This window comes from Sander vitreus, chromosome 13, assembly GCF_031162955.1.
Source record: "Sander vitreus isolate 19-12246 chromosome 13, sanVit1, whole genome shotgun sequence".
NCBI lineage: Eukaryota > Metazoa > Chordata > Actinopteri > Perciformes > Percidae > Sander > Sander vitreus.
Window position 1 is genome coordinate 27,534,562 of NC_135867.1, and position 14,573 is coordinate 27,549,134.

Here is a 14,573-nt window from a genome sequence, read left to right on the forward strand (position 1 = left end):
AGTGTCTTGATCAAGACTAATTAAGCCAGAAGCAAAAACACACTCCTTTCTTCTTTTTTTCTGGGTTAATGGACATTGACACACCTTCCATTGACTCATTTTGTCTCTTGTTTTTCTGTTTTGCGGGGCTGAGAAGAAGTTAATAAGGCTCTGGCGATAGTGCGAGATGTAGCTGCTGAAGCCACTTGATACTCATGACGGAAAATTATCCCCTCAGGTGGGACCCTGTACCAGCCGGTTGCCATGGTGACATCGCAAGGGCAAGTGTTAACGCAGGCGCTGCCGCCGGGAACCATTCAGATCCAGAACTCCCAGGTAAAGCCGTCTGACCGAGAATGCTTTGGCCGACACATTGGCTCCCACCCTGTGCCCTCCCCACCATCTCTCCATTTGTTTTGTTTTTATCAAAAGGGCCTTTTTACATCTCACAGAAACCCCCATGGGTGCCTTTTCATTGTCTCTGTCTGAACACAGCCCCCCCCCCCCCCCCACACACTGACAGACAAAATGGAAATAGTTTATTCCCAGACGTCATGGGAATAAACTATTTCCATTTTGTCTGTGGCGCTTACATGATCCTGTCAGGTTTGACTGTGAATGAAAATCATGTAAGGACATGCACTTAAGACTAACTTCCTTCATACTGTTTACTGTACATAAAATATTTTTTTTATGATGGGGTTTACACAGATACAGGCAATAAAACTAAAATTTAATACACAACATTTTCACTCAGTAGTATGTGAAATAAGGATTATTATGGACAGGAAATATTATGACCACAAATGTTTTATCTCCTTTCCATGAAAGGCTTTAGAACAGTCAGCCGCACATGAATGCCTGGAATTGGATTTTTTATGACACAAGGACACATTTGTGGTTTTAATATTTCCTTTTTTTTTCCTACTCAAAAGGCTTCTGCATTTATTTGAGGGTATTTTGGAGCCTCAGTGTGTTCTTTTTTTCTGAGTGTTAGGTTGTTGTGGAGATGAATGAGCATCATATGCGTTCCTAGTAATCAATTACAAATTTAATATGAAAATAAGAGGTTGTAACAAAAAATAGTATTGATTGAAATGATGAAAGCAACACATCATCTACAATATTAAAGATAAAGGCTGCTGTCAATTAGGGCTGCACGATATGAGGAAAATATCGTGATAACGATATTACGTGCGATACATAAACGAACATAAACATAAACATAAACAAATATAGATATTAGTGTGTACTATGTTCTGCATTTCTGCTGCTTTCAGTATTATAATACAACAAACTGCTTGTTGAATTTAAAGTAAATGAAAGGAAATTGTTCCCAACATTCTTTTATTGAACAAATTGAACGTTGAATTAAATATAAAAGGTACCTCCCAAAAAAAACATTTTTAAAGTGTAATTTTCTACTGATTTTAAGATGTATTTTTATGATTTGGACAATGCACATTAATCAACATTTGCTTTGCTAGCTAGACTATCTGTCCAATCTGAGTTTTCTGTTGCACGACTAAAACTACTTTTGAACGTACACACGTTCCACCAAAACAAGTTCCTTTCCGAGACTAGCGACTATGACGATTGTGATTGGTTTAAAGAAATGCCAATAAACCAGAGCATGTTTTTCTCCCATCCCAGAATGCTGTGTGGACTAGCCAAACCCTCCTCCGCAGCGCTGTGGAGGAAAGTCTGGCTATGTGAGACTAGGCAAACAGTTACATTAAAGAACCAATATTTAGCCTCATACATTAATCAGTGCACTATTTTACCATTCACTGTTTTATCTCTGAACGATGAGTCAGCGATAATACAGTGAATCGTGATTTGACACTTGTACAATTTAGTCGAGCTTCACACTTAACGTGTCATCACAGATGATTATAGAATCAAACCCTGACATATTTAAAGGATTTGGAAAAGGACATTATGTTCTATGAATAAAATTAAAGAACAAGACAACTTCATTCATCGTTTGTTGCATTCATGTTTTGCAGCCGAGCGGTAAGCCAACGAAAGCTATTTCTAATTCTTTTTTCAAAGTGTAATTGTTTCCTTAAAAGATAATCAAGGAGAGGACTGTTGGAATCCAAAACCTATACCAGTCCTTTTGTTGTATCGCCCGCCACAGACCCTCCTTTTTTGGAAAGGAGGTGTCAGAGTATTGGGAATAGAAACCCTGATCTCCATCAGCCACTTAAGCCCTTGTTAGGTCTGCTCACGGAACCAATGTCTTTGTTTGGCTCCGTCCGACGGAAGCACTAGCAATCTGACCTGGCTAATTGGCACTGACTCATCAAAAGACAGTCACAACACAGGACTGAGACAGCAGACGGAAGGCAACATAATAGGCCCACAAATGTAGAGCAGACATAATATTCTTTACGGACATAAAAACACAGAATTCCATTTCAAAGTAAAAGGTCTGCCATTGGCAGTAGCACTGGCAATGCCTTTAATGTAGTTAGTATCACTGATGTAAAAAGGAGTTGGAGATGGCATTCTTTCACTTTTATAGAGTATAAACATTAGTACAGACAAAAAAATAGGGGGGACAAGCAGGTCAAAAGTTGCAAAGATAACTCCTGCACACTGTCTAACTTGCAAAAAATATATAAAGTTTAATAACAGGCAATATTTTGGTACTAGATTAGAATGCTAGTCAAAGAATGAGTACAAACATAAAGCAAAGATCATTTATAGGAATTGGCAGCTGTGCAGTTAAAATGGCCTGATTAACTTGTTTGAATGTTTACGTGCTCTTGGTCTATGGTGTAAAGTTTTTTTTTTTAATTATGTAATACTCCACATTTTTATTAAGGCACAGCTTAGATTGACAATGCAATATTAAAATATGCAACAGAAGATAAGTTGTACGTTATTTACTTCTGCTTAGGGGGGAGTAAACCTTTTCTATAGATCAAATTTAGTTTGGATTTTAAGATTACATTTTACTTCAAACATATGCATGACTCAGAAAAGCCCCAGGCTAGGTGGATTTAGCGCATCACTGAGGCCAGATAGTCCCAACACTTGCCTGTAGATATGAATAGAAACTGGGATAGGGGAGTTCAAACAGTGATCCCTGTGCAGCAGCAGTGGCCTGGCTCAGTTTCAGGCAGGTACAGTCTGTGCTTGACAGTCAGAGGAGGCCTCGGTGAAAAGCCGTGACCCAGCTGAAGCAGAGTGCTACATGCGGGCTGGGAATTGAACACGGCCCCGTTACTACTTTGCCGACAATCCCCGAGTAATCACACTCTCCAGCTCGGCGTCGGCAATTAATTCAACCTTAGTTTCCCCCCGCAAAACGCACACTCCCAGAACTGAGGTGGTATAAGAGGAGGGTTACCCACGTGACACCCAGCTGCAACTGTAATGGCTCTTGCTTGGTGTGAGGAGTGTGAGGGGGGATGTGAGTGTGTGTGTGTGTGTGTGAACGTGTATCTATGGGCCTTGTGTGGGTTAACGGGGGTTCTGCATGGTTGTGAGTTCATACAGGTTTGTCTGTTATTTATCTCTAAGACAGCCTGGGTTCTTTCAACTACTACACTCTGCATACAGTTAATGTATTTCATATTCTTAAGCAGACCTGCATTTTTTACTTATTCATGCATTTTGTCCTACATGCGTATGCATGTTACATGCATACATTATGCTCCGCTCTGAAGTGTTTCAGCCTCATTTAAACAAAATTATGAAATAACCCAAAGTCGCTGTTTTAATGACAGATTACAAAGATTTGTCTCACATTATATATTACATATTTAGCAATATGCAGGCAGTAAAATACAGTGTGATAAATGTGTATGTGTATACATCTTCAACGTGTTTTTATTTAGAATATGAAGTATAGCTCTGTGCAGATAGTGTCAAAGAGAGTTTGGTAATGGTCGCTATTGAGGGCTCATTGCGTTTCATATTATCGGCCTCAGTGCACACATACACATTTTTCTTCAAAATGAAAAATGAACACACACATACTGTAATGTAGTAAACACACACAGGTGCACACACAATTCTTTCACTAAGGATGACATTGCATCAAATTGCATCCTTCCTCTGGGCACTCTGGGGCTAACCTTTATCCCTAACCAATACATGTCTAACGCCAACACACTAACATGACCCTAGACTTGAATGGTTTACCATGGGGGGCATTTGGTCCCTATAGAGTCTCCACATATGACTGTGTGAATAGACTTTACAAACACAAGAAATGTGGGCTGTTTTCATGAAGTTGAAAGGACAACCTTATTGTGTATTTAACTGTATATACTGTATGCATTTTTCATTATTATTATTATTTTTATGGGGGGAGTCAGTTGGTGTTGGAGTAGTTAGGCTTGGGAGTGCTGTGTGTTTGTGGGAATGTATTTTGTGTTTTGTAGTTTCTGCATATTTGTCCTAAGGACCCCCTCGGAAATGAGATGATTCATCCCAAGGGGTTTATCCTTCTAATGAATACTCTAAAGTATTACCTGGCATCAAAGATTCAGTCTGGTGATGTTCTATATTTGTATTATTGTCAAGAAATCCCACGAAAAGACCTAAACCAACAATGAATCAGTCCATCTCTCAATGCTCTGAGTTCCCTACCGTTTTCTAGCACTTTAGCCCCTTTTTTATGCCTTTGATTTCTACTGATGACATACATGTTAAATGGCTCACATATATATTGTTTAATTTAAAAGAAAAGGCTCAGACATTTCCTAAAACAACTATCCACTGTAGTTTTAATGAAACGTCACTCAAAAAGGAGGAAATAGTGCAATAGGGGACCAAACAGACCACTGACCCTCTCGTGTTTCCACATAGTCAAGGGTGCAGCTTTTTTTTTTTTTTTTTTACATTTTAAGTATCATTACTCAAATTCAGTTTCCATGGTGACACTTGAGGAGGTGTTTCTGCCCTTGCCACTGAAAAAAAAGATAGGTAATTGGTAGTCTCCCTTTGTTTCCGTGGCAACAATTGCTAAGCCCTACAATCCGCTTCATTTCTTCCCTTGTCTTCTCTTCCTGGTCTTTATTGTAAAGGTGAACGTGGACCTGTCGTCCCTGTTGGACAGCGAAGACAAAAAGTCCAAGAATAAGAGGGGGGTCCTGCCCAAACATGCCACCAACATCATGCGCTCCTGGCTCTTTCAGCATCTCATGGTGAGGCTGTGTGTGTGTGTGTGTGTGTGTGTGTGTGTGTGTGTGTGTATTCATCTGAAATGGTCATACATGTTATGAGGTGTTATGAGGTGGCAGCTGTAGAAGCAGTGAAGGAAAGGATGAATAATGAATGAAATCTTTTTTTTTATTTCGAATGATTAAAAAAAAATTATATATACTGTGTATAAATATATATAATGTATAAATTAATAAAAAGTATAACAAAAGAAGAAAAAAAAATGATAACAAAACAAATAAAACAAAAAATCTCAACATAACACTAGACCCGTTGGAAAAGGGATAGGTAAGCCATGCTTATCAGGTCCTACCCTCACATATTGAGAGTAAACTAGCTGGAGGGGGGAGGTTTACTGACTGGTCTTAGAGTAGAACATTTCACTGTTTTTCACATGAGAAGTCAGAATCAATTAGGTACTGGCACTCAGATGCTATCAATTACAGAAAAACGTTTGCAAACTAAGCTGCTGTTTCCTCTTTCTTTCAGCACCCGTACCCAACAGAAGACGAGAAAAGGCAGATTGCAGCACAAACAAATCTAACCCTTTTGCAAGTCAACAACTGGTAAGATTCTGTGGCCATAAAGTCCTCATGTGCACATTTGGACACAAATAGACCCTGCTTTCTCTTATTGTAGTATAAATGTGTGTGGAGTAGAGGTTTGGTTGAACTGGAATATACTGCAGCTCCTCAGCACATTGCTGGCACTATGGTGCCATCTCCTGGTCTCATATATCAAGCACACCTGAGACCAAATTGGGCATTTCTTGTCATGTGTGGTCACTCTTCTTTTATATTTTTGTTCTCAAGAAACAGGCTCTTTTTTTAGATAGAGTATACTTTTGAAAATTGAGGTTGAAAGTGCAGAATGTGCTACTTTGTTGATTGAGAAATGGAGATTCAACCTTTTTATCCATTGATGGGTTGAAATGAAAGATGGTATTTGTGAAAGGATTTTTTTGGTGGGATATATTTTGAAATTTTGTATTTCTGATCATTTACATTTCTGTATTCACTAGGACTAAATATGATATATTATCTGGACGCCTAGCTAGCTCACCTGGTAGAGTGCCCGCCCATATAAAGAGGCTTAGTCCTTGATGTGGCCGTGGGTTCAACTCCAATCTGCAGCTCTGTAGCCCTTTGCTGCATGTCATTCCCTCTCTCTCTCCCCCCTTTCAAGTCTAAGCTGTCCTATAAGAAGTAAATGCCCAAAAAATTATCTTTTGGAATATATGTTATCCATGTACTCAGGGCTGTAGTCAAGTCCCCCTTTGTCGAGTCCAGGACAAGTCCAAGACCAGGACTAGTCGAGACCGAGACAGAAATAAAAGAATCCTCTTCAAGACCATTTACTTACCTGTTCATAGTTTATGTGATGTGAGAGACAGTATATCTTCTATTCTATCATTTTGCTCGATTATTATTTGTGATATGATAAAAAAGAAAGTGCAGAGTTCCCATTCTTGAACTTATGACTTGTCTTGAAGAATCCATAGTACACAGTGCTCGCTGACATTGTGTATGTGGCCAAAATAAAAGAAATGATTGATGGCTGATGATTGTCGCAGCCAGACGTATATCAGGCGACCAACGCCAAGGAGTCCGAGACAACAGAAGTAGTATAAGTAGTACAAGTACTTCAGCCCTGCATATACGGTTTTTAAAAACAATGTTAACATGACGACGGTAATGTTGTTTTGTATAACTGGAATCTATGGAGATATACTGTACAGTGAAAGTCACATTGCTGATCAATGGACTGTATATAATATATCAGACAGCACCTTGATGATATGTGATTGATCCTCATTGAAGCTCAGGCGGTTCCGGACATCTCTCTGTGGTCATTCTTAAAGATAGAAATTGTTGTGCATTTACTACATTCATTCCAAAGTTCCTCTGGTTTCCTTTTCTGAAATACTATATCTGCCAAGCTCTTTCATAATCGATGATAACACATATTGTTTTCACTTGAACATTTGAATGTGTACTACATCACTCCCGCCACCTCAACCCTTGTCCTTTTCTTGTTCTCAGTGATGGAATGTAACTAAGTACATTTACTCAAGTACTGTACTTAAGTACAGATGTTGAGGTACTTGTACTTTACTTGGCTTTTTCTACTCCGCTACATTTCAGAGAGAAATATTGTACTTTTTACTCCACTACATTACTCTGTTACAGCTTTAGTTACTAGTTACTTTACACATTAAGATTTCTGCACACAAAACACATGTAGTTTATAAAATCTGATGTTTTATTCTAAAGTAAACTAGCCAACAATATAACGGCTACAAGTCCAGCTGAGATGATTAGACCATTAAACACATAACTGTTTGGTGGCCGGGTTGGCTCAGTGGGTAGAGCAGGCGCACATATACTGGAAGGGTTATGCCTCGACACAGAGGTCCAGGGTTTGAATCTGACTTCTGACAACTTTCATGCATGTCTTCCCCCTTTCTCACCTCGCTGTCCTGTTAGAAAATTAAAGGCGGAAAAGCCCAAAAAAATAATCTTTCTAAAATGGGAGGATTTGTTTTACTTTCAATGCTTTAAGTACATTTTCCTGATGATACTTAGAGACTTTTACTTAATTAACATTGTCAATGCAGCACTTTTTTTCTTGTAACAGTGTGTTATTAGTTATTTTACTCAAGTAAAGGATCTGAATACTTCCTTCCACCGTTGCTTGTTTTCCCAGGTTCATCAACGCCCGCCGGCGTATCCTCCAGCCCATGTTGGATGCCAGTAACCCGGACCCAGCTCCTAAAGCCAAGAAGATGAAGTCCCAGCACCGTCCGACGCAGCGCTTCTGGCCGGACTCCATCGTGGCGGGAGTTCTGCAGACGCACAGATCAGGAAACAACTCAGACAGTAAGTAGTAAACCTCACCAACACTAACAAGACAAACACACCACAAGTTAACTCAAACTTGTGTGTTTGAAATGTCGCCACTAGATGGCACTATTGACTCTTTCCTTTCATGTATGTGAGAAGCTGTGAAGGCAAAAGTCAAGAACACTGAGCATAACATTCTTGACAAAGATCTGCATTTTTCCTACAGGAATCTTAAAACATGATTTATAAAATCATGCAAACAACTATTATTTTAATAGCTTAGTATTCTATGCACTAAACAGGTATGTATAAAGTTTTTAGGTCCTTGGCTTAAATAAGATGTGAGCGTGTTTGAAAGCACGAGGGTTCCAACTCTCTTGAGAATAGTTAGATAAAGAAATAGTTTTCAGTCATCCAAGGCCCATTTAAGGTCATCGATTTTAGCCATTGGGTGTCATTTCTTATTTGCTATCTCCACACTGCAGCTGTAGTAACAGAGCAGCAAACTACCCTCAAAACCAAACGTCACTCTCATCATTTTAACTGAACCAGTTTACTTTAGTGTAGTTTTCATTTAATATTTTAGAAAATGGAGCTCTGCTTTCAGTCAATAATAAACTGCACATACAGTAATGAATAGTTAAATTGGTTTTATTCAGTGTAAGTACTGCCGAATGCATAACACTACAAATTCTGATTTGTGACAAATGATTTTTTTGCCACTGTTATTAAAAGGAACATGCCGACTTATTGGGACTTTGTCTTATTCCCCGTATCCCCCAGAGTTAGATGAGTCCATACATACCCTTCTCATCTCCGTGTGTGTCCTAACTGTGTCTGACGGTTCCACCGGTAGTTTAGCCTAGCACAGAACCTGGAGGTAATCGGTCCAACTAGCCTACTGCTCCGAATAAGTGACAAAATAACGCCAACATTTTCATTTACATGTTGTGATTCTTATAGTCACAGCGTGTACAAATAACAAGGTCACATGAGACACAGCCATCTTCTAACCGTATACATACTGGGAACTATATTCTCAGAAAGACAAAGCATTTCTACTCTCTGCTTGGGGCTTCTCAGGTGCTGCAATCATATCACTCCGCCCAAGTAGCACTGCTTCGCCTTCTGAGAATATAGTTCCCAGTTTATATACGGTTAGAAGATGGCTGTGTCTCATGTGACCTTGTTATTTGTACACGCTGTAAATGTAAATTGGAACATGTTGGCGTTATTTTGTCACTTATTGGGAGCAGTAGGCTAGTTGGAGCCGGTTACCTCCAGGATCTGTGCTAAGCTAGGCTAGCGGTGGAGCCGTCAGACAGAGTTACGACACGCACGGAGATGAGAAGGGTATGTATGGACTTATCTAACTCTGGGGGATACGGGGAATAAGCTAAAGTCCCAATAACTCGCCGTGTTCCTTTAAGTCAGGGGTTCCCAATCTTTTTGGTCTGAGGCCCGCCCACAGCCCTGTCAGATATCCCCTTCATTGATTCCCGATGTGTGTTCCAAATGCATAACTATTCATTATATAAAAGTTGATGTTATTTTTTCATACAACTGAACTGTCCATATTAAGGTGGTATGGTCGCCAGGGTAGATATTGTGCCTATCCTTTTGCCTAGCCGATCTTTCCACTTACCCTCTGGCAGCGGCAGAAGAAGTACCCCTTGGCTACAAGTGCCCCTGGTTGGGTTATTCAGTCCTTCTAGAAAAATTCTGAGTTTTTTTGTGATTGTTGCGGGCAAAAATCCTTCATTATGCGGCACGTTTTCTTAAAAACTGCGATGGAATATGGGGGATATTTATGCAATTTTATGCAATGAAATTGCGGGAACTTGCAAAAACTGCAGTGTCATCGTGGCTTCATCGCGGGGTTCGCAGCTTTTAGATGATGTTCACGTCACGTAATTACATCACTTCATAACGTTCCCATGGCAACAGGGGAAAATGGCTGCTCTTGTGTGAAGTAAACGCAACATTTTTCATCTTTCTGCTAAGATATATGGGACTTTTTTGCAATGAAAATGCGGGAATTATGACATCATGCAAGCCCTGCATTGCGCGCGAAAGTGCAGCGTATTTGAAAAAATGCGGCCCCCCCGCATAAATATGCGGACTTTGGCTGATTATGCATTGAATTATGCGATCGCATAATCACATTTTTCTGGAGGGACTGTGTTTTACGTCATTAAAATGGCCTCTCTTGGCCACCATACCTTAGCTTCTTTAAAGTAAATTTAGTGTGTGCACCACAGATGACTGGAGAAGTCTGTCTGTCTTTGGATGGATTTGATCTGTTTCTGGCTTTATTACCCCCCCCCACAGACCCGCTGAGCATGGAAAGCCTCCAGTCCCTGTCCTCAGACTCGGCCACCCTGGCCATGCAGCAAGCCATGCTGGGAGCCGACGACTCCATGGATGGCAGCGAGGACGAGGACGAGGAGGAAGAGGAGGAGGAAGAGGAGGAAGGAATGGAAGAGGAAGAGGAGGACGAGGAGGACGGAGAGGAGGAAAATGAGACGGGGAGACAGATGGCCAGCGGAGGAGGAGGAGGAGCAGGAGGAGGAGGAAGGAGAGATCTGCGCATGGAGCACCGAGAGGAACTGGAGTAGGCCACTACAGGAAGAGACTGTATGAACTTTGACCTGAGCTGTCCCCAAAATATGCCTCATTCAAACTCAACTAGGACAGCTCTGATGAGAGGCGACTCTGGAGAGCACGCGTGGATTATTAGGTTTTCTCCAAATTCATCAGAGACTCTAATGCAGAGCCACCATGGAGTGTAACGATGAATATGTGTTGTTTCATTTTTACTATTGTATGTTCTCATGCAGTGAGCTCTTGAAATATTTGGATAGTAGCACATTTTTTTACTCTATAGCTCCTGTTTTTGTATGGACAGAAATGGCACAAAGGCTGGAAAGATTTTACTGCCAGTTTAAAATGAAGACATTTGAACCACTTTACATAACAGTTGAAGGAGTCTGATACTTTCAGAAAGGCTTGACATTTTTAAGGCTGTTAAACGAGAGAAAACAGGAGAACGATGAGTCTTGAGCAGTTGCACATGCACATCAACAAACTGGAGGAAAAAAAAAAAATTTGCACAGTGAGATATTTTTGACTGTACGTGAAAAACAACTACGCAAATTGAATGTAATCTTGGCACCATGAAATGAGTTACAAAAAGCAGCTTTTAAAAAAGTACTCTCAATTTTCCAACTGACCGTCTGCACGTTAACTTTGCAGTCCTTGTGTCATTTTGCTTCCTAAAATAAGAGCGAGGAGCTAAAAGAAAACTGAAATGCTGTCCAAATATCTGCAGAAGTGACTGTATGCGTTTGGCTTCCACTGCTGGGACATCATTCACGCCTTTTAAAATGACTCATAGGTTCTCAGGTCGAACTACACTCATTCGGCGTGTTTCTTCCTCATGAGCGAAACCCTTGACTCATTGCTGCAGCAAACCTTTTAGAGCATGACTTTAAAACAATGTTACTTCATTTATTTTTGTTCATTTTTCTTCTGCCACGAGCAAAGAAAAACGTAGTGAACCCATGTATGCTGACTGCACATATAGGTATGTATATCAGATTTTTCATATGTTTGCATTCTGGTGTTGAAGGGGTTTGCATATTTATTCTATTTTCTGTTTTTTGCGTGGCCTCAGAGTGTAGCTCAATGAACAACATGGCGAGGACAGTTGCTTCTGCATATACTGTAACCAGGGTGCGATTTGTGAAAAAAGCAGGGGAGGGGGGGTTGATCATGCACAACCAAACAAAACATGCAAGAATTAATTCCCCCTTCTAATACTGCCATGGATATAGTGCCACTCGGCCAGCCATGCCAAAACACTTAAATATGTACTTCAATATTCAATGGAAAACACAGCGCTTTCAAGCCAGAGAGCGGAGTTCAATTCACGCCGAAAACAAAATACTTTCACCCAGGAAACGCTCCTTCGTTCCTCGGGAATGTCTTAATCCAAACCACCATCTTTTTCATGAAGTCACGAGTTGTTTTGTTGCCTAAACTTAAATGTGATCGCTGCATGACGCTCACCTTTTCTGGCTAAACTCCACTACCACGGCCCCTGAAAGGACCGTCACCCATCGGTGCCTGTAGCCGGCTCACAGTCACCTGTTGGCGGCTGAACAACTGCTGTTGGTAGCTGGCGTCCCGGAGCTCTGTAGAGGCTAAATACAACCAATCAGACTTTACCGTTGACACTATAGACTGTTCACGTTACAGCGCTGTACTTGAAAATACTTTTAGGTATATAATATATGGTCTGTTGGTGAAGTAGCATTGTATCCCCCCACTTTGAGGGGGGGATAAATGTTGTCCCCACTGGGAATATGTAGACCAGAACGGGTAATATCCCACGCATCCTCCCCCCGGAAAATCGCACCCTGACTGTAGGTATGGCAAACTTTCTGAGTTTTCTGTGTTAGCTGGTGGCCATGCATGTACTTGACTTCAACCATCAAGTCGGTCTTAGAAAATTGCTAGTGTATTTTTTTTTTTTTTGTGACCTTTGTGATTCTGTCACAGAATAAGAGCATGGCGAGCACTGCCAGTCACTCCAAACTGTCTCAGCCACATCTCAACACAGAGGGAAATCACACAGAGACGCCCAATGACTTTGGAATCCCCAACCCGACAGATCCAGCGTCTTTTACTGACAAACTTTTTCAAGGAGACAAAAAGAGACAGAAAGAGAGGAAAGAAACTCAGTGGACACGTCTCTTTCAGTTTTATGTGAAGGATTTTGAAGAAACTGTGAAACAATTTCAGCTCTCTGTTTTGTACTAAAACACGCAAATGGAGTCGCTCGTTTCTAATGTGAAGATGTCTAGAAAAAGAAAAAAAACCATGTTAAATTGAATGTTCTGATTGTTCATTGTGAAGTATGTTGCTCATTAATATTCTTTTCTCGATTGCTTTTTTTCTTTCTTTTTTTTTAAATGGATCTTCCGGAGCAAGTGACAGACAATAGGGACTATTTCTATTTCATTTGTACACTTGGTTGTCATAATCTATTGTGTTTCAATAGACCGATTTTAATAATTAAAACATGTAAAGGTACTGATTTTGACTTTGTGATATGAAAGTTTTGAATATGTTTAGGCTGAACAAACAAATCTAGGGCCATATACATATATATATATATAACAGGAGGTAAGACAAAAGCACTAAACAAAGAACAAACACTAGATAATTAACATGCAGGGTTTTTCCTCTTAAAGGTCCAGTGTGTAACGTGTTTAGTTGTTCATTATCACAATCTGTGTTGTCCGTTCACAAACTTGTCCTTTTTCATGAATATTTACCACCACCATCAATTCCAAGTATTCCTTTTGGCTTTAAATTTTACATTTGCATTTGCATGAACTGGGGTAGACACTCCGTATTCATGCTCCATCTAGAAATACGTTAGCCGGTAAGAAACATACAGGACATACTGCTCCGCCTTTCACGTTTTCTCTGTCACATGATAAACTCACAGGTGCTGCTAACGCTGCTAACGGGTATCGTAGCTCCCCGGCTCCGGCAGGTTTGAAGAAGGAAACATGGAGGACCACACGTATTCAAAATCCAAATTTCAGGAACAGGAGTCTTCTTCTTCGCCCAGAAAAAGAAAAAGGAGATTGAAAAGAGCAAGAGAGCGGCTTCTTGAAGCGTGAAGGCTACCGTAGCTGTGATACGTACTTTGAACTGCGTGGCGCGAGAGAGTTGATTGATATGTGATCTCAACGCTAGATGGGAGAAATTCCCACACATTGGACCTTTAATGGAACTTTTTTATTTTTTTGGGGGGGGGAAGTAAGCACGGCAGTAAGCAAGCGTACAGTAAAGGCAATGAGTCTGTCTTACCTTATTTGACAGAAATCTATATGCATTTACCTGCTATTTCTGACAATTTGATGATGAAAAATGTCTGTTATGCTTGAGTAAATAATAATAAAAAAAATGATATTAATATTTAAATAAATAACCAGGAGAGTCCGGTACAGCCCGACTCTCAAATTCAAGTTGATGTTTGTTCAACTGTTGTTGGATAAATTACTCTTAAACACATTTGGAAAGGATTTGTATTGCTATTTTATTCCTAAATCTTAACATTTTGGTGCTGGTGATCTTCCTTTGGGGCTGGCTAAAATTAATAAGTAATAAATAAATTTCTCTTTGCAGGAAAAACCCTGACATGAGCATTGTTCCCTGCTGCACATATCTTAGCCAGGATCACAATAGAGCAAGGCTTATGTGTGTGTGTGACACTTCCCAACCCTCTCAGGCCCTGCTACATTGTAGCCTATTTCCAGATCACAGAGTTAGTTTAGTCTAAATATTGGTTTAACTTCCCTCGTTTTCCTGTCACATGTGTAGTCTCCCACCCACTGGTTACTGCCTAGCCTCTAGCCTTGTTATTTAACTTGCTGGAAGACGCCCGCCCAAACGCTCTCTCACCACCTACCATTAAAGAACCCAACAGAGCTCTCCACCACAGTGTTTCAACTTCGGAAATGTGGATACTGCTCCCTCGGAGTAAATGCTAAT

The 14,573-nt window shown here is 40.4% G+C and overlaps 1 protein-coding gene across 1 annotated transcript in view; it reads left to right on the forward strand.

Moving 5' to 3' along the window:
- pknox2 (pbx/knotted 1 homeobox 2) overlaps positions 1-14,116 on the forward strand; it is a 116,344-nt gene extending 102,228 nt beyond the window's left edge. The window contains exons 8-12 of the mRNA XM_078266124.1: positions 218-315; positions 5,025-5,144; positions 5,650-5,726; positions 7,867-8,039; positions 10,335-14,116. Of these exons, the coding sequence (XP_078122250.1) occupies positions 218-315; positions 5,025-5,144; positions 5,650-5,726; positions 7,867-8,039; positions 10,335-10,621 (755 nt within the window). The 3' untranslated portion in view covers positions 10,622-14,116. The remainder of the gene's footprint in view (positions 1-217; positions 316-5,024; positions 5,145-5,649; positions 5,727-7,866; positions 8,040-10,334) is intronic.
- The last annotated feature ends 457 nt before the right edge of the window (positions 14,117-14,573 follow it).